The sequence below is a fragment of the Peromyscus maniculatus genome, chromosome 23, assembly GCF_049852395.1.
Source record: "Peromyscus maniculatus bairdii isolate BWxNUB_F1_BW_parent chromosome 23, HU_Pman_BW_mat_3.1, whole genome shotgun sequence".
Taxonomy (NCBI): Eukaryota; Metazoa; Chordata; class Mammalia; order Rodentia; family Cricetidae; genus Peromyscus; species Peromyscus maniculatus.
In genome coordinates, this window is record NC_134874.1 from 40,411,410 (window position 1) to 40,432,705 (window position 21,296).

Consider the following 21,296-nt stretch of genomic DNA (forward strand, 5'->3'; position numbering starts at 1 on the left):
ATCTGGGAGTTACAGAATCAACTAGCTTGGGTTGACCCAAGGACAGGTCCCTGAGACACAGAAGCTGCCTGCTCCAATCAGAACAAGAGCTAAGATTAGACCCAGAAGGGCCCCCTTAGACACAGACACAACAAACACAGTGTGGACCAACAGCAAATCACTTAGACATAGGCACCTCTTATACCTATTAGAGGAGGAGATGGGCAGACATCAAGGCAGAAGTACAACAACATAAAGAGCAATACAGCATCACCAGAACCTAGCCCTCCTCCAACAGCAAGCCCTAAACATCACTAGGTGGGAGAAGCAGAATAAAGCAACCTTAAGAATAGCATCATGAAGATGCTAGAGGGCTTTCAAGAAAAATTAAAAATGAAATTGAGGAAAAGATAAACAAAAAGTGGAGGAAATTACTAAAGAAAATGATAAAAAGTCAAACAAAAAATGGGAACAAATCTATAAAGAACAAGAGGAAAAGACAACTATAAAAGCAGAAGAAAACAATAAATCCCTTAAAGAAAACCATGAAAAAGCAATGAAACCAGTGAGGGAAACAGCTCAAGACCTGAAAAGGGAAATAGAAACAATGAAGAAGACACAAACAGAGGAAATGCTGGAAATAGAAAATCTGAGTAAATGAGCAGGAAACACAGATGGGAGCATAACCAACAGAATACAAGAGATGGAAGAGAGGATCTCTAGTGTAGAGGATACAATAGAGGAAACAGGTTTGTCAGTCAAAGAAAATACCAATGCCAAAAAAACCATAACACAAAATGTCCAAGAAATCTGAGACACCATGTAAAGACCAAATCTACGAATAATAGGGATAGAGGAAGGAGAAGAATACCAACTCAAAGGCACAGAAAATAAGTTTAAGAAGATCATAAAAGAAAACTTTCCCAACTTAAAGAAAGAAATGCCTATGAAGATACCAGAAGCCTATAGAACACCAAACAGACTAGAATTCCCAAAAGATACCCTCACCACATAATAATTAAACAACTAAACGAACAGAATAAAGAAAGAATATTAAGAGCAGCAAAGGAAAAAGGCCAATTGACTTATAAAGGCAAACCCATCAGAATAACCTGGATTTCTCAATGGAGATTTTGAAAGCCAGAAGGACCTGGACAGATGTACTGCAGATGTTAAGAGACCATGGATGCCATCCTAGACTTACCCATCAAAACTTTCAATAATGATAGACAGAATGAACAAGACATTCGAAGACAACATTAGACTTAAACAATTCTTATACACAAACCCATGCCTACAGAAAGCACTGGAAGGAAAATTTCAACCTAAGGAAGTCAGATACACTCACAAAAACACAGGCAATAGATAACACAAGAGCAGTAAACCCCAAAGAAGAGAAGCACATACACTACCACCAAAAGATAACAGGAAAGAACAATCACTGGTCATAAATATTCATTAACATCAATGGACTTAATTCACCTATAAAAAGACACAGACTAACAAGAAGAATATGAAAGCAGGACCCATCTTTCTGCTGTATATAAGAAACACACCTCAAAGATAGACACTACCTAAGAATTAAAGGCTGGGAAAATTCTTTCCAATCAAATGGTCTTTAGAAGCAAGATGGCGTAGACATCCTAATATCCAGCAAAATAGACTTTAAACTAAAATCAATCAAAAGAGATCAATAAGGGCATTACATTCTCATCACAGGAAAGATTCACCAAGATGATGTTTAAATTCTGTACATTTATGCCCCAAATATAAGGGCACCTGTTTCTGAGAATGGAGGGATGTTAATCTGAGTATTCTATTGTTGCAACTTGTTGTAACAGGCACCCATATTTGTAAAGGAAACATTATGAAAGCTTAAATCACATATAAAACCCCACACATTAATAGTGGGAGATGTCAATACCCCACTTTCACCACTGAACAGATTTGCCAAATTGAAACTTAACAGAGAAATAAAGGACTTAACTGATGTTATGACTCAAATGGACCTAATCAATATCTACAGAACATTCCATCCTAACAAAACAGAATATACCTTCTTCTCAGCACCCCATGGAACCTTCTCTAAAATCGACCACATACTTGGCCACAAAGGAAATATCAACAGATACAAAACAATTGGAATAACCTCCTGTGTTCTATCAGACCACCATGGTTTAAAGTTAGATTTCAACAACAACAAAAACTACAGAAAACCTACAATCTCATGGAAACTGAATAATGCTTAACTGAATCACCAATGAGACAAGGAACAAATAAAAAAAGAAATTAAAGACTTCCTAGAGATCAATGAAAATGAAGACACCACATACCCAAACTTATGGGATACTATGAAAGAAGTTCTAAGAGGAAAATTCATTGCACTAAGTGCCCAAAGAAGATGGAGAAATCTCACACTAATGACTTAGCAGCACACCTGAAAGCTCTAGAACAAAAAGAAGCAAAGTCACCCAGGAGGAATAGACACCAGAAAATAATCAAATTGAGAGCTGAAATCAATAAAATAGAAACAAAGAAAATAATACAAAGAATCAATGAAACAAAGACCTGGTTCTTTGAGAAAATCAACAAGATAGACAAGCCCTTATTTAAACTAAAAAAATGCAGAGAGAGAATATTCAAATTAGCAAAATAAGGAAAGAAAAGGGAGACATAAAATCCAACAATGAGGAAATCCAGAGAATCATCATATCACACTTCAACAATCTCTACTCCACAAAACTATAAAATCTAAGAGAAATGGATAATTTTGTGGATAGGTGCAACATACCTAAGTTAAATCAAGACCAGATAAACTATTTAAATAGTCCAATAATCCTTAAGGAAATAGAATCAGTCACTAAAAGTCTCTCCAACAAAAAAAAGCCCAGGACCAGATGGTTTCAGTTCAAATTCTACCAGATCTTCAAAGAAGAGTTAATACCAATACTCTTTAAATTGTTCCACACAATAGAAACAGAAGGAACATTACCAAACTCCTTCTACTACCCTGATTCCCAAGCTAAACAAAAATGCAACAAAGAAAGAAAACTACAGATCATTCTCCCTCATGAACACTGATGCAAAAATACTCAATAAAATATTGGTAAACAGACTCCAAGAACACATCAAAACAATTATCCACCATGATCAAGTAGGCTTCATCCTAGGGATGCAAGGGTGTTTCAACATATGAAAGTCTGTCAATGTAATACACCATGTTAAAAAAAACTGAAAGAAAAAAACCACATGATCATCTCACTAGATGCAGAAAAGTCACCTGACAAAATCCAATACCCCTTCATGATAAAGGTCTTGGAGAGATCAGGAATACAGGGAACATACCTACACATGATAAAGGCAATTTACAGCAAGCCAACAGCCAACATAAAAGTAAATGGAGGGAAACTAAAAGCGATTCCACTAAAATCAGGAAGAAGGCAAGGCTGTCCACTCTCCCCAAACTTATTCAATATAGTATTTGAAGATCTAGCCAGAGCAAAAAGACAACTTAAGCAGACCAAGGGGATACAAATTGGAAAGGAAGAAGTCAAGCTTTCCCTATTTGCAGATGACATGGTAGTATACATAAGTGACCCCAAAAATTTGACCAAGGAAATTATACAGCTTATGAAAACCTTCAGCAACATTGTAGGATACAAGATCAATTCAAAAAATCAGTAGCCCTCCTATATACAATGAACAAACAGGCTGGGAAGGAAATCAGAGATACATCACCATTTACAATAGCCACAAATGATATAATACTTTGGGGTAACTTGAACTAAGCAAGTGAAGGGCCTGTGTGACAAGAACTTTAAGTCCCTGAAAAAAGAAATTGAAGAAGATGTCAGAAAATGGAAAGATCTCCCATGCTCATGGATAGGCAGGACTAACATAATAAAAATGGCAATTTTATCAAAAGCAATATACAGATTCAATGCAATCCCCATGAAAATACCCACACAATTCTTCACAGACCTGGAAAGAACAATACTCAACTTCATATGGAAAAACAAAAAATCTAGGATAGCCAAAAGAATCCTGTACAATAACACAACCTCTGGAGGCATCACAGTCACTGACTTCAATCTCTACTATAGAGCTACATTAATAAATACAACTTGGTACTGGCATAAAAACTGACATGTGGACCAATGGCATCGAACTGAAGACCCTGACATTAATCCGCACACCTATGAACACCTGATTTTTAACAAAGAAGCCAAAACTGTACCATAGAAAAAAGAAAGCATCTTTAACAAATGGTGCAGGCATAACTGGATATCAGCATGTAGAAGGCTGTGAATAGATCTATATCTATCACCATGCACAAATCAAGTCCAAGTAGATCAAAGACCTCAACATAAATCCAGTTACTCTGAACCTGATAGAAAAGAAAGTAGGAAGTAGTCTTGAATGCACTGGTACTGGAGATCACTTCCTAAATATAACACCAGTAGCACACACACTGAGAAAAACAATCAATCAATGGGACCTCTTGAAACTGAGAAGCTTTTGTAGAGCAAAGAACATGGTCAACAAGATAAAGTGACAGCCTACAAAATGGGAAAAAATCTTTACCAATCCCACATCTGACAGAAGGCTGTTATCCAAAATATATATAGAACTCAAGAAATTAGACATCAAAATGCCCAACAGTCCAATTAAGAAATGGACTATCGAGCTAAAGAGAGATTTCCCAACAAAGATAGCTCAAATGGCTGAAAAACATTTAAGGAATTGCTCAACATCCCTAATCATTAGGGAAATGTAAATCAAAACAACTCTGAGATAACACCTTGCACCCTTCAGAATGGCTAAGATCAAAAACACTGAAGACAGCTTATGTTGGAAAGGATGTGGAGCTAGGGGAACTCTCCTCCACTGTTTGTGGGAACGCAAGCTTGTACAGCCACTTTGGAAGTCAATATGGCGCCATCTAAGAAAATTCGGAATCAATCTCCCCCAAGACACAGCTATACCACTCTTGGGCATATACCCAAGGAATGCTCAATCATACCACAAGGTCACATGCTCAGCTACATTAATAGCAGCATTGTTTGTAATAGCCAGGGCCTGGAAATTACCTAGATACCCTTCAACTGAAGAATGGATAAATAAAATGTGGTACATATACACAATGGAGCAATATTCTGTAGAGAAAAACAATGGCATCATCAGGTTTGCAGGCAAATGGATGGATCTAGAAAAAAATCATCCTGAGTGATGTAACCCAGACTCAGAAAGACAAACATGGTATGTCCTCACTCATAAGTGGATACTAGATGTAAAACAAAGGATGACTAGACTGCTACTCACATCACCAGGGAGGCTACCTAGAAAACAGGACCTTTAAGAAAGACACAGGATCACCGAACAACAGAGAAATGGATGAGATCTACATGAGCAAACTGGATGTAAAGGGAGGGGTTAATGAAGAGCAAGGGTCGGGGGAAAGAGAACTTAGGGGAGATCCCAGCTGGATCAAGAACAGAGTGGGGAACTAGGAAAGGGATACCATTATAAATGAAGACCCCATGGGATAGGAAGTAACAAAGTGCTAAAGAGGTCCCCAGAAATCCACAATGAAACCTCCAAAATAGACTACTGACAATGGTCGAGAGAAAGCCTGAACTGACCTACTCTGGTGATAGGATGGCCAAACACCCTAATTATCATGATAGAACTCTCATCCAATGACTGATGGAAGTGAATGCAGAGATCCACGGCTAGGCCACAGGTGGAGCTCTGGTAGTCCAATCGGTGATACAGAGGAGGGATTTTATAAGCAAGAGATATTGAGACCGTGGTTGAAAAAAGCACAGGGACAAATAGCTAAACTAGTGGAAACACATGAACTATGAAACAATAGCTGAGAAAATCCCATGGAACTGGATCAGACCCTCTGAATAACTGAGACAGTCAATTAGCTTGAACTGTTTGGGAGGCCCCCAGTCAGTGGGACCGAGACCTGTCCTTAGTACATAAGCTGGCTTTTTGGAGCCTGGGGCCTATGCTGGGACACTTTGCTCAGCCTGGGTGAAGGGAGGAGGGGACTGGACCTGCCTTGACTGAATCTACCAGGCTGAGCTGAATCCCCAGGGGAGTCCCTGCCCTGGAGGAGGTGGGAATGCGGAGTGCATTTTGGGGAGGTGAGGGTGTGGGAGTGGAGGAGGGAGGACAGGGGAATCTGTGGCTGATATGTAAAATTAAATTAATTATTAAATTTAAAAAAATTAAAAATTTAAAAAAAGAAAATATCAAAAAATTCTTGAAAAACACAAAACCCTATCCTCTTTCATCATTTTATATTTCAATATCTGTGCACTTCATCTTTTCAGAAGTAATTTGTTTTTAGAAAGGAAATCCCATCAGATCTCCTAATTTGACTTCTATAAATGAGACCATTCTTAGTTATTTTACTCAGAAAAAAGCTATAGGGGTGCAAAGATATCTCAGTAGATAAAAGAACCTGAAACCCAGTCTGACCAGCTGAGTTTGACCTGTGTGACTCATGTGATGGCAGGAGAGAAATGACTCATGAAAGTTGCTTTCTTACTTCCATGCCTATCCAGTGATATGAGATGGAGCCCACGTAGGCATGCAAATAAAATTTTCACATTTAATAAATATTTAAAGAAAGAGATGAATTGTGTATACCATAATAAACAAGATAAAACTCAATAATCACTGGAAATAGGAAATACTTTTCAAGTTCATGATGCTTTATGAACTTTGTCATCTTCAAGGAGCAGAAGACAGGAAAGGACCACTAGTTCAATCTATTAAATCACCTCAGTTCACAAGATGTCGTCTATAGACATCACCTAAATTAAGGTCTTCTTTGATGAGTGCATGGACATAATGAATTCACTATCCATGCAGTAAACAAATATTTATAATTTTTAGGCATTGGTTTCATGATGTATTGTGTATCAAATAAAGTTTGCCTGAAGATCAGAGGACAGAGCCAGCCACTAGATTAAACTTTGAGGCCAGGCTACAACCTTTAATCCTAGCACTCCAGAGACACAGATCCATCTGGATCATGATGAGTTCAAGATCACACTAGACTACATGAGACTGATTCAGTCTAGTAGAGAAATAGAACCAGGCAGTGGTGGTACATACCTTTAATCCCAGCACTTGAGATCTCATGTTGCTACCAGGATTTGAGAAACACATAGGCCATTAATGCCAGCAGTAGGAAGGAAGTGAAATGGCTGGGTGCAGAAAGGCATATAAGGTGTGAGAAGACAGGAACTAGAGCCACTTTTCAACTGAGAACTCAGAGTTATTCAGTCTGAGGATTCATGGAGATAGGATCTAACCTGTCTTCGGACCAGAGGATTAAAAAGTGGTGAGAAGTTTCTGTAGTGGCTTGTTCCTTTGTCTCTCTGATCTTTCAGCATTTACCTCAATATCTGGCTCCATGTTTTTATTATAAGACCATTTAGATTTAGAATTTGTGCAACACATTGGTAAGTGCTATCTCTAGAGAAATGACAGTATGGTACCACCAAACCCAAGGATTTTCCTTGAGTTCTTATTAATTCACTTTATATAATTTCTTATTTCATGAACACAATGCTCTATTTTGATTAATCACAAAGCATATTCCCTGGCTGCTGGACCATGTCCAGCTGTCTGAATTAGGACTTCACCATGCTTTTTAGTATGATGCATTGCGGGATGGGGGGCAGAGTAGCAGGTTAAGTGTGCACAAGACTATTCTAAAGGAAACCAGACCAGGCTCCCAAAGAGGTATTTTGAGGGAAAATGTCTGTAAAGGCAGCACAAACTCAGTGAAGGCAGAACTACGGAGATCTAGAGTTGCATGGTTTAATGATTTGAAGGAAAATGGTTCCCATTGGCTCAAATATTCCACATTTGAACAAACACTTTAAGAAGGATTATGAGGTGCAGCCCTGTTGAAAGAGTTGTGTCAGTAGGTGTAGGCATTGATGTTTCACAGGTTTAATCATTCCCAGTGTCCTGCCTGTCTCCTGCTTATGGACCCAGATATGAGCTCTCAGGTGTTAGGTCTCCATGCCTTTGTTCACCACCACAGACTTTAACCTTTGGAAACTTTAAGCCCAATTAAATGCTTTCTTTTAGATATTTTCTTTGTCATGGGGTTTTGAATCAGCAATAAAAAAGCAACTAAGAAGGAAGGTACTACCATGGAGTGGGTTATTGCTGTGACATGCATGACATGTTGATGTTAGAGGAATGTGAATGACTTTGGGGTTTTAAACTAGAAGATAGGTTGAACTCTATAACCAGGATTTAATGGCCCATCCTCATAGCAGCTAGAAAAACATTCCAGAGAGCCATATGGAGGTTGGAGGTCCAGCCACAAAGACATTTTTCTACCATTATGACACCAGCTCTCTGAAATCATAATTCTAATTTAATGTGCCTTTTATAAATTTTCTTGAGCATTGTGTTTTGTGACAGCAGTAGGAAAGCAACTAATATGCATGGGCTTGATGCAAACTTCTTGTACTACCATGGATACAATGTACTTCTACACAAGAAGGTAAATGGAAATGTATGGCTATGAAAATTGTACCACTTAGATGTCATTATTGCTTTTTTATGTGCTATAGTATACCGGAGACAAGATAACTCCTACAAACTAAATTATTTGTTTTTTCTCCTTTTCTTTCCTTCCTTCTTCCCATTTCATTTCTTTCTTTCTTCTTTCCTTCCTTTCATCTCAAACCCTTCCTTCTTTGCCAGGATGCTGACCCACTCAAATTCAAATGAAGCACACTGTGAACTCCTACCTAATGATGCCCCAGCTGTTGTCCCATCAAATATATCCCCCTCACTCTCTGGTAGGAAATTGAGGTGACTCTCAGAGGTTATTTCCACCATACTCTAGCAATTCTAGGGATGCTGCTTCCTTTGCTCCTGTAGCCTGTTGGCCAATGGGCTATGAAAGAAAGGGAGACCCCACAGCTGGCACATACTGAACAGGAAATTCTGGAATGTATAATGTTCGTGAGTACACAACTTCCACAACTGGCAGAGGGTAGAGGCATCTTCACATGTACATGTGAAAACATGCCCTACATTGAGGATTATGCTCCCTTCAGAAGCCAAAGTTTTCTAATAAATAACCCATTAACAGACATAGGATATCTACATTCAGATTGTTCATTAGAGTTTCCTGAAGAACACCTAATAATACAGGGTACTGCTATTGGTCTTGGTTACTGAGAAGAACACTAGGGTAAGATCCCATTTGAAAAGACAGTAAACACATTGGTTATAGGCCACACCAACATTGTACTGACCAGGAAATTTTCTCCTTGATGGCAATCTTTTATAGTCCCGGAATGTGGTTGGGAGTATTCTTTAGGGGGAAAGAATTCAACAGTCTTTCTTACTCAGCAGTGAATCTCATGAACTTATAAAGTGACAATCATGGCAAGATCGAGGTTTATATATGAAATAGTGACTTGAATATTATGAGGGTAGCCAATCACTTTTTGCTTGGATTTAACTCCATTCCATGGGAGGAAATACACGTTTAATACTGTATCTTTTACAAAGGATACATGGCTGTGGGGCACAAGAATGAATACAACCCAAGAATGAATCTATTATTCTGATAAAGGTCTTAATATCCAACTGCCTTTTAATTTGCATCTTTTATTAATAGATTAATGTAGCCCTCAGATCTAATCACAGAAATTTCTCTGTGAAGTGGATAGTGGTTAACACAGAAACTTACAACCCATCAAAATGCAAAGAATAATTGTCAGTGGAATGATTATCCACAAATGCCATATTAAAGATTCAATAATGGAAACAATATTGACAAAATCAGTGAAAAATCTTTTATTAGCATTGAAATGAAGCATACTATTCTATCTCTGGAAATATGGGCAAATTTTGATATTAGAGAACATAAAGATTGCTAATAATTTTCCTTCAGTTCACAATAATTGAGAATTTATCAAGACAATGAAATATCATTGAAGATTCTGACATGAAGTGTGATAGATTATAGTCATATTCATCTAGGTTTTCTTCAGGAATAAATTAAAATCCAGGTATTTAGAATGCACTTTTTGAAGAACACATCAGAACTTGAGGTAAAATCAACCTTCATTTATGGCCCCATTTCTTGATATAATCTTCAGAACAATAGGATTTTCTGGAGCATGAATCATTTTCTTACTTAATTTCAAGGGAACCTGAAATAGTTAAATAAATATACTGGTAAGTTAAATGAATCATAAATTTCACAGAAATCTGGTAGAACCTGTGGTATTGTGTTCCCCAAAATACTGTGTACCTTAGTAAACTTATCTGGGGTCACAGAACAGAACAGCTACTAGATACAGAGGCTAGAAAATGGCGGCACTCACACCTTTAATCCTAGCCTTGTGGAGGCATAAATCTCTGTCAGTTCAAGGCCACACTGGAAATAGCCAGGCATGGTGACTCATGCCATTGATCACAAGAAGTGTGCCTTTAATCCCAGAGAGTGATGGCAGAAAGCTAAAATATATATAAGGCATCAAGACCAGAAACTAGAAGGATTTGGCTGGTTAAGCATTCAGGCTTTTGAGAAGCAGTTCAGCTGAGATCCATTTTGAATGAGGACTCAGAGGCTTCCAGTCTGAGGAAACGGGATCAGATGAGGAACTGGTGAGGTGAGGTAGCTGTGGCTTGTTCTGCTTCTCTGATCTTCCAGCGTTCGCCTCAATATCTGGCCTCAGGTTTGATTCAATTTATTTTAATGGCTTATTCATGTGCTGTGGACATGCACATGGCTGTGGCCCTAGCATTCCCAAGTAAGAGGGAGGAGAAACACAAGGTTACAGCATGCTTAGCTACATAGCATGTTCTGTACCATCTTGAACAACATGGACTGCTTTCTGGAAAAAAAAATAAATTTATCTTTATGAGTTAATAAATGACTTTTAACACTGTGGTGGTCTGAAAGAAAACGGCTCCCGAAGGGAGTGGCACTATGAGAATTTGTGGCCTTGTTGGAGCAGGGGTGGTCTTATAGGAAGTGTGTCCCTAGGGAGTTAGGCCTTGTGGTATCATATGCTCACCCCATGCCCAGTGTCTCAGGCCAATTTCTTTTGACTCTGAATTAAGATAAAGAATTCCCCAGCACCATGTATGCCTACAGGCCACTGTGCTTCCCTGTCATGATGATAATGGACTAAACCTCTGAAAATGTAATATGTCACCTCAATAAAAATGTTTTCCTTTGTAGGAGTTGCTGTGATCCCAATGTCTTTACATAACAATAGAAACCCAAAATAAGACAAACATCAAATGTCTTGATTTGCTCATATGGAATATGAAAACATGCTTCAATCAATCTATTCCTCCTTAACAGAATATATATAAAGGAATTCTGTATAAAGCCTGAGATAAAATTGTGATGGTATGTCTTCCTTATTGTTCTAAATTTTGACTGAAAAGCAGAAGTTTAAACATTGTAAAGCACATTTGTGGACACATAACAATCACATCTTAAAAGGAAATAGAAGGTTAATTTTCATTAGTAAAACTGGAAAAAATCCAAAAGTAGGTTTGGTACATGGTAAATACTATTGTCATACTATGACTTTGGAACAATGCATTTTCTTTCCAATTTGATACATGTGAGTTCATGATAGATGGAGGGATTTTAGGTACCAATACAGTATGCATTAATCCTCTGTATTTTTTCTGAAATTCTAAGATGGTGCTAAAAAGTGAATTTTCACTCATATTCAGTAATTTTCTTAAATTATATGGTTGTCAGTTTGTGGAACAGAGGGTCCTCCAACAGAGTAGTAATAATCTGATATCAGCAGAAGAATGTGCAAATAGGTTTTCTCATAGTTGAGAAAGGTCATCTTGCAGGTAGCTAGAGTTTTTCAAAGATTTCTAGATGCCTGAAGATTCCCTATCATCAAAACAAATTCACTCAAATATATTCATGTACAGAGTAAGAAGACAGCTGACCTAAATTCACGAAAGAGAAAATGACCTCAGTATATTCTTCTTCCATGATGAAAATTTACTGAGTCATATTTTATACAAAAGTCATCAAATTAAACTTGCTGGAAATTTCTTCATTTATGTTAATAACAACATATCCTTAAGTTCTTCAAAGGAGACCTCACAAACATGCTTCTACATGTGACACACCTTATATTAAACTGTACAAGAAGAGGGCTGAATATTTGTAAGACTAGACATGGTCATGGATTTCAAAGAAGCGGTATTTTCCAGAGAGAACAGGGCAGATGCACATATAAACTTACAAAGATGTGATAGCATGCAAAAGACATGTGACATGTGCAAACACAAGCCAAAACAGTATGCGTGTGTCGATAAGAACATCGTCCTTGACCTCTTAGCCGAGGAGCTTGGATGCTTGAAAGTTGCTATGAAAAGCAGTCTGTTTTCTTTATTAAGGCTGTGACCTCAATTAAATCAACCAGATTCCAGACCAGGTCCTACACATAAGAGCAGTCATCTACATAAACTGGACTTGATTGATTTAAAAATTAGAGAGAAAAATGGAGAGAGAACACATTGAGTGTGAGGTGAGGTGGGGATGGATCTGGGATAAATTGTGGTGATTATTCGAATTAAACAAAATGTATGAATTCTCCAAGAATTAATAACACTGTTTAAAAATACACATAAAGAAATTGTTCTATTAAATAATTTTGTCAGATTTTATTATTTAGAATAGTTTAAAAATGCTTAATGTTTTTATTGAAGGATTTAATATACAAAGATCCTTCAAGGAACCGTTTTAATTTTGGGGAAGAAAAAATTTAGGAGATATAGAAATTAGGGGGTCCTTTAATGAATAAGGAGCAAATAATAGCGGAAAGCATATGTGGTAGTTCACAGATTATGGGGGTTGGAGGGCAGCCTGAAGATGTCATCTAGAAAACAAGAGCAAATTTTACTGAGAACATCTAGTCAAGGTTCTTGGCTTGGAGGGGACTTAATTGATAGGAACTTGAAGGATAAGAAATAATGATAAATAAAAAGTAAAGAATCAGATGGATTTATAAGAATCTAAGTGAATGCCTACTAGTCTAGACCTGAGTTTCTAAAATGTGAGGACAAGTGGATAAAATGGCCAAAGGATTCCTTCATACCCATGAATAATGATTTAATGCAGTAATTTTTGTCTGTGGCTAAAAATGGGAACCACTGTGGAATGTTTAAAGCCACTCCAGTTGGTGAAGAACTTTGGAATTCTGAGATCACACTTACACAGGAATATAAGGTGATAATTACACCACTTGAAGACAAAACATGTATATATATTTATTTAAAATAAAACACAATTTAAAAATATGTTCTGTAATTGTAGAAGCCAGAGGGGTTGAGGGCACCAGGAGAACATGGCCCACAGAGTCCTCTAAAGCAGGACTCTTGGGGGCACAGAGACTGAAACAACAATCATGGAGCCTACGTGGTTTTGTGTGAGGTCCAGTACACACATGCTGTGTTTGTTTAGCTTGGGGGTTTGCAGAACTGCTAACAGTGGGAGTAGGGGTGTCTCTTACTCTTTTGCCTGCTTGTGGCCATTTCCTCCTTCTGGGTTGTCTTATCCTGTCTTGATATGAGTGTTTATGCCTAGTCTCATTGCAACTTGTTATGCCATGTTTGGTTGATATTCCTGGTAGACCTGCTCTTTTCCTATGGGAAAGGGAAGAGCAGTGGATGTGGGAGATAGGTGAGGCAGCAGGGGTGGGGGGCAATGGGAGGATGGGAGGAAGCAGAGAGGAGGCTGTGGTCAGGATGTAATTTATGAGATAAGAATAAATAAGAGAAAATAATATTTCCATGTATGGGATATACAAGTATGAAAATACTATAAAATGTCTATTATTTTATAAATGAATATATACTTATAAAAAGAATAAAAGAATTAAATGATACTATATGTAATCATAAAAGAAATATCTTCATCCTTAACATATATGCTTAGACACAGACTAACTGTTCCAGAAGTCAAGGGCCCTAGGACTCAAGCATGGCTTTATATAGATCTTTTGACAGAGAAATCATTAATTAAAGATAAATCATTACATTCCATATATATTTCATATATATGTTATACCTATATCCACAAATTTATGAAAATACCTATGAATATAAACCAAAAACATGACAAAAAGAATATGTTCTGTCTCACCTCTGTTTCTTCACAAGGACTCAGGGAAAAGTTCTGCAGGATTTTGACAATTGCAAGCTTCATGTTAATGAGAGCAAACCTCATGCCAATGCAGTGTCTAGGACCATGTCCAAAAGGCAGGTATGTATAAGGATTGATTCTATCTTTATTCTCCTTGCTGAACCTGATGTCACAATTGAATAAGAACATAAATAATGAAACATGAAGTGCACAAGAGCCACATGTTTACAGTTTTCAACTACAGTCCTGAGGCAGAATCATACAGGGTACTTCAGTGGGTTCACTATTGCAATCAGGGTGAGTTAAATCATTATGAGATTTGGAAGTGAAAGTTCTTTCTACAACTTTATGGTAAAGGAGCTCCCAAAATTAATAAGATGTTGAGTGGTTAATGATCATTGAAACCAAATGTGTCTTCAAAGTTTAAAATATTAAGGATATCATGTGTTCCTAGTATGGACACATCACAAAGTAAAAGTGAAAGAGAAGAAAGGAATTGCTCTGACTCTTGAGTTGGGGGATTTGTTCATTGAGGAAGAAGGAGATGTATGTTACAGATGAATTGTTTCTATTCTATTCTCTCTTCACCACCCTCTCCTTCCTTCCTTTCCTTGTTTCAGTCTACTCACCCTAATCTATTTCCTCTTCTTCCTCCTCTTCCTCTCCAGCCTCCCATTTCCCTCATTAAGTCCCTTTCACAAAATCTTTGTCTCTCACTCCTCCAAGAGTTATCAACTGAGGTGGTTTTCAAGGACACATGCTGTTTCTCTACTCTGTTTTCTCAGAGTTTTGTCTCCATCTCCAGTCCACTGGGGGAAAAACCTACTAAAAGTGCAAATCCATGTCCAATTAAAATTTGATTTCTCACAAGATTATTTATATAAAAATAGTGATTCTGGAAATATTCTAATAATATCTGTTCTCTGAGTTACTAAGTATCAGGGAATATTAAGAAATAATTCCTAAGCTATTTTATAGAACAGCATTGGAGTCCAGTGAGTGTTGTACTGATATGTGTGTGCAAACTGAAGTTGGTGAACTTCTGTAGAGGAAAATTTTCCACACCCCCCATATACACATAGATGAGAAATATTAGCATCCTTCTATAGACAACTGCATTTGATTATAACCTCAGTATTTTTTAACTTTTGTATTCCTCCTTCCTGGTCTAGTTGCTGATGCACAATGAGTCTATAGTATCTGATTGAAAGCTGGACCAACAATAACAATAAACAATGGATAATGTCCAAGTTTGTAGCCACTGAAATAAAGGATGTGGAAGTGGTGGCTATATAGAGGGACATAGAATTCACCTAATCAGAAAACAGGAGTTAGGTGACTCCATTCTACTCCTCTAATAAGCACTATCCATAGACCTTCTGCCAGCACCAGAGACACATGGCTAAGAATACAAGGTTTTAGACATCATGAAAGTCATGTAGAGGCTACTATTTGTCTAAATTCTTGGGCTCCTATTTCAAGTGCATCTGTCTTAAAATATCATTTTTACATGAGTAGCATGATACGGATTGGGCATTATTTATAGGAATATACAAGCACACATTTGTATGTGAGCACCTAAATGACACCTAAACAATTTATAAAAAAATGCCATTTACTTGAAGAAGTGTGAGGAGGGATCTATAAGAGAATTTTGAGGGAGAAAAGTGACTGAAGAAATGTTTTTCCAGATAATAATCTTGAAACTTAAAAAAATAAAAGAAAATATTATCCTGCATTTTTATTACTGGGGCAACAATGGAAGCATGGCAATTATTTCCATGCTGTATACAATTCCCATAGACTGTTTATCACTTCCCACTCACAGGATACCCTGGTTCAGATTCAAGAAGGATGAAAATATCAACTTTCTAATCAGACTTAACTTTGGAGGAGTCACCCACTGGATGAGTGTGGCAGAGTTTCCTTCACAAAACAAACAGAAATAAGACTAAGAGGACTTGTATTAGCATTCATCCTAAGTGGCACAACTTGACCCACCATACACAAGTTTTCTCCACCTCTACCTACACCAATGTCTAATACATTGGATTCCTATAACTTGGAAATTTGAGGATGTGTCCAGAGATTTCTTATGACAATATGGACAGCATCAAAGAATTATAAACTTAAAAAATTAAGTAAGATAAATGATTTTCTAATCATGGTAATTGTACTTGCTCTCTTTTATACACATCACACTGCTGTGGGATGTTCTGTATGTCCTGTGGGAGCCCTTCTTGGGTTCTTTGTGGTGTTACCCAGCAGGTCCGCATAGAGGATGATTAGGACCATGGGCCTGAGTGCAGGTGTCTGAGATGGTCTGCACTTGGCTGTGCTGGGGGATGGTCTGTATGTCAAGTTGTTCTGATTGATCAATAAATAAAACCTGATCAGCTGTGGCTAGGCAGGAAGGATAGGAGGGACTAACAGAGAGGAGAAATAAAAGGACAGGAAGGCAGAAGGACTGACTGCAGCCGCCGCCATGACCAGCAGCATGTATGTGAAGATGCCGGTAAGCCACCAGCCACGTGGCAAGGTATAGATTTATGGAAATGGACTAATTTAAGCTATAAGCACAGTTAGCAAGAAGCCTGCCACGGCCATACAGTTTGTAAGCAATATAAGTCTCTGTGTTTACTTGGTTGGGTCTGAGCGGCTGTGGGACTGGCGGGTGACAAAGATTTGTCCTGACTATGGGCAAGGCGGAAAACTCTAGCAACATCACACCCACACTCACACAAGCCTGTGTCATAAAGTATCATTTATAAGTTACAGAAAGTAATCAGCAATTATAAGAATAGGAGGAAACTGATATTTTTCTAATATCTAAAAACCTGCACATACTTCAAAGTATGTCCATTGATGTCATTATATTACTAGAATTTTTATTAAGGTTTTGTGGTAGTTTGAGTGAAAAAGGCCCCATAGGCTCATGGGAACTGGTATTATTTGAAGTGTGGCCTTTTGTGGTAAGTTGTCACTAGTGGTGGGCTCTGAGGTCTCAGTAGCTCAAGCCAATCCTGGTGGCACAGTCTTCACTTACTTCTGCCTGCCGATCTGGGCATAGAACTCTCAGCTACTTCTCCAGGCCCATGTCTGTCTGCATGCTGCCATGATTCCTGCCATGATGATAATGGACTATAACTCTGACCTGTAAGCCATCCTCAAATAAATTTTTCCTTTGTAAGAGTTGCTAGGGTTACAGTTTCTCTCCACAGCATTAAAAGCCCTAACTAAGACAGATTTAAGACTCTAAAACATTACAAATTCAGTCATTATTTGATCAACTAAAATGTATGTAGTTTTTATAATAGTTACCATTGTTTACTACTGATATTCTAAAGTCAAATATACATGTCAGGTAATATAAATTCATATTTATGTGATTATATTAATAGACATCTTAAGATACTCAAATAAGTCTGCTTCCCTGTATGGTTCCTGTACCTTTCAGGATGGAACTCCTCAGGCTCTGGCCAGTATTTTGGATTTTGGTGAAGAACAAAGGTAGGTATGACCACCAATGTTCCTTTGGGAATGAACACACCATTGATTTCAACATCTTCCTTACTGAGTCTGTTGATCCTGGCAATAACTGGATATAATCTCATAGTTTCATTCACCACCATGTCTAGATATTCCATCTTTACCAGAGCTTCATAAGTGGCAGGTGCCTGGTAAGATTAAAAAAAAAGATTCTGCTGATTTGAAATTCAAAACTAAATTTCATGTCAATCTATTCAGAACTATTAAGAACTATTAAGGTTTTAGGAACTCAACATTCAACCCAAGTTAATGATTGGATTTACTATTGATAAGTCCTATTCACCAGAGTCATGTGTGTTGACATACTGAAGGTCCACTGAAATACATGGTGAAGTGAATATGGAAGAATATTCACATAAGCTTACACTTAGGTCCCAAAGCTTCAGTTTTCCTTTGTACTGTTTTCCTTTTAAGTAGTAATGAATGGCATATCATGTCAGTCTCATTCAAAATACATCAGCTGTTGAGGTTGTGAAAACTTAATATAGGGAGGCCACGTGTCCAGACCGAGGAAATATAATGTGGGGAACATTAAATTCCTTTTCAAAATTCCATATCAATCCTTTCAGAGGACAACTCACAATGTTTAAATCCTATGACTAAATTTAAAATTACTATAGAAGTTCAATTTGGGAATCAATGCTAAATTAAACAGGAATAGTATATGAAATTACAGTGACTAACTTCTGTAGGATCTTTTCACTTTGAAACTTATTATGGTAAAGTAGTGTGAAACTGGAGATGAATTGAGCAAAATCTTTATGTTCTAGTGAGAGGTCCATTTAGCTCCATGCTCAGTTTCTGAAAGAAACATTCCCTTGTACCTCATATGCTGTTTAAATAAGTATTTAACTTTCAACATCACAGGCTAGAGTCACCTGAGAAAGAAGTCTAAATGGAAAGATTAGGGATTGCTACTTCAAATTGGTTTTTGCATAGATCTGGGAGTTTTCCTGACTATTCATTAATGTAGCAGTGTCCAGCCATTTGTAGATAGTACTATTTCCTGAGTGAATGACCTTGGGATGCATGAAAACATCTAGATAAGGATAGGTCAGTGAGTGGGCCAGCATCCTCCATAGTCCCTGCTGTGCTTCTTTGGCTGTGAGTGAGTACCTCTGTCAAAAGCAGTGCTGTGTAGAGTTGCATGCAATCCTGCCTACAAGTTCCTGTCTTGAGTTCCTGCATTGACTTTCCTCAGTGATAGACTGTTATGTGAACATGTAAGCTAAAGTAAATTCTTTCCTCCCCATAGTTATTTTGGGTGATAGCATTTGTCACATTGACAGAATGGAACATGAAGTCAGAGTGAGTATGAGGACTGAAGGTGCTTTGCTTGTATCTCATTGACAACCCAGCGAGTCCCAGAGTTCAGGTATCTCACACTCCATTGTATCCAGTTTTGGGTGTAGATGAGAAGATAGCTTATATGATGTGTTGTCTCACATTGTGGGACACTGATGTCACCATAATATACAGGTGAATATTTAAGTTAGAAGCTGCCATGATGTGATTTCTTTGAGTCTAATACTGTGATTAGAGAAAGGAGTAAAGGGAAGAACAGCTGAATCAACCTGCCTAGCCAAAAACAGGTGGTGCTCCATTGATAACAGTCATGCCAAAGCATTGCCAGTACTAATAATACAGCTGTCAGGTCAATTGTTTAAATTCTAGGGGGAAGCCTCAGTGGTTAAGAGCACTGTTTGCTCTTGCAGAGGACACAAGGACAGTTCCCAGTGCCCACATGGTGAGCTCATTTCATGGAAGTCTAATTACAGGGAATCTGAGGCCCTCTTCTGGCTTCCTCATGCTTCAGATATGCACATGGTACACATATATACATGCAGGCAAAAAACCCATTTAAGTTTAAAGAAGACACTTGACTGATAGTTGCTTATCCTTAAATATCTAAAGAGATTTTATGCATTTTTATGGACTATGTCATTGTAGTTAGAATGTTTATTACAGGGTCAGTACAGAATTGCTGAGGTTAGTTTTCCTCTACACATAATTTTTTCTTTGTTTTAGATTTATGTAGGTTATTGCTGAAAAATCATTTCTTACTGTATTTACTATAATTCTAAATGCAATTGTAGAAGTAGTGTTTCTTGTTGAGGTTTGACATTTTTTCTGTGACTCCCAGCATCATCCACTTACCTTATTGGGCAGGACTGCATCAATCTCTTGCTGGAGTTTCTTCTGAACACTGGGGTGAATTGCCAGTAAATATGCAATAAAGGAAAGAGCAGTGCTTGATGGCTCATAGCCAGCAAAAATAAATGTGATTGATTGGGCCAGGATCTCCAGATCAGAAAGAGCTGAAATGAGATCAGACATTTTATGTTAATAATCAAAGCTGGTGCCTACACAGAGCCTTCACCTGCTTTGATCTACCTTCTTTGACACAGAAAGGTACACTGTACTTTATCTACAATGGTATACTGCCTGGGCAATGGTGACACAATATGTATGGGAGTAACCAACCAATAACTGATTTGACTTACAACCTACTCCATGAGATAGAACCAAGACTTGGCACTGCTTAGGTGACCTAGAACCTGAGACTAGATATCCCAGAGGCCAAAGGAAAAGCCAAATAATGCTGGTATAAAAAAGGAAAGATAAAATGACTCCTAATGATATTCTGCTGTAATTATAGATAAGTGCCTTGCTCAGCCATCATCAGAGAAGCTTCCTCCAGGATCATATGGGAACAAATATCCAGAACCACAATGATGTATTAGGCAGAGAGTGAGAGCCTTTGAAATATTCAGTCCTAAATGGGATTTCTCCACCAAATCCCTCTCCTCATATCCGAGAGACACCCACAGAGGAGTCAGGAAGAAAGTAGTAGACAGTTGGGTTGAGAATTCCAAAATTACCAAGAATGTAGGGCACTCCAAATCAACACGATGAAATGTCATATGAACTCACAGAGACTGAGAAAGCATGCATAAGGCCTGCACAGGTCTCTAGAAGATCCTCTGTGTATATATTGTGGCTCCCAGTTCAGTATTTTTATGGGATTTCTGAGTGTGCAAAAGAATGGGTCTCTGATTCTTGTATTTTCCCTAGACTCTTTTTCTTCTGCTAGTTTTTCTTCACCTAACATTGATATGTTAGTTTTTGTTTTATCTTTTTACATTTTATTTTGTTACATTAAAAATAAATGATCAAATGAAAACCTCTCCAGTGGGAAAAATGTTAACAACTATATCCTTTATATGTGTTGGGAGATGGAAAATGAGTTTTTCCCAAGTGGAGTAGCACATAGAATATCAACCACTCCAGGACAGGCCTCATGTTCAAGCGTGGTTTTCCATCATATTAATAAACTCCACAGTGTGTGTGTGTGTGTGTGTGTGTGTGTGTGTGTGTGTGTGTACTTTAATTTGGTTACAGTTTGGTGTTTGTGGTATTGTTTTGTTTTGTTTCCTTGATTGTGGGTAATTTTTCTGTAGTATTGGACTTTTGTTTACTTTTGAGAAAGAGCTTAAAGTTCAGTGTGTGGTATTTTCAGAAGGCCTTTGGGCAAGGGGAAGAACATGATCAAAATATATTTAAATGTAAAAAA

The 21,296-nt window shown here is 37.7% G+C and overlaps 1 protein-coding gene across 4 annotated transcripts in view; it reads right to left on the minus strand.

Moving 5' to 3' along the window:
* Positions 1-9,819: 9,819 nt before the first annotated feature.
* The window catches only part of LOC121826497 (cytochrome P450 3A13-like), a 52,208-nt gene continuing 40,731 nt past the window's right edge, over positions 9,820-21,296 (minus strand). For 3 of the 4 annotated variants that reach the window (XM_076560626.1, XM_076560625.1, XM_076560628.1), the window contains 4 exons: positions 19,880-20,040; positions 17,624-17,850; positions 14,174-14,336; positions 9,820-10,193 (listed from right to left, as the gene is read on the minus strand). In XM_076560626.1, the coding sequence (XP_076416741.1) occupies positions 10,098-10,193; positions 14,174-14,336; positions 17,624-17,850; positions 19,880-20,040 (647 nt within the window). In that variant the 3' untranslated portion in view covers positions 9,820-10,097. Of the gene's footprint in view, positions 10,194-14,173; positions 14,337-17,159; positions 17,296-17,623; positions 17,851-19,879; positions 20,041-21,296 lie in introns of those variants that run through there. The other variant, XM_076560627.1, reaches the window with a different exon arrangement.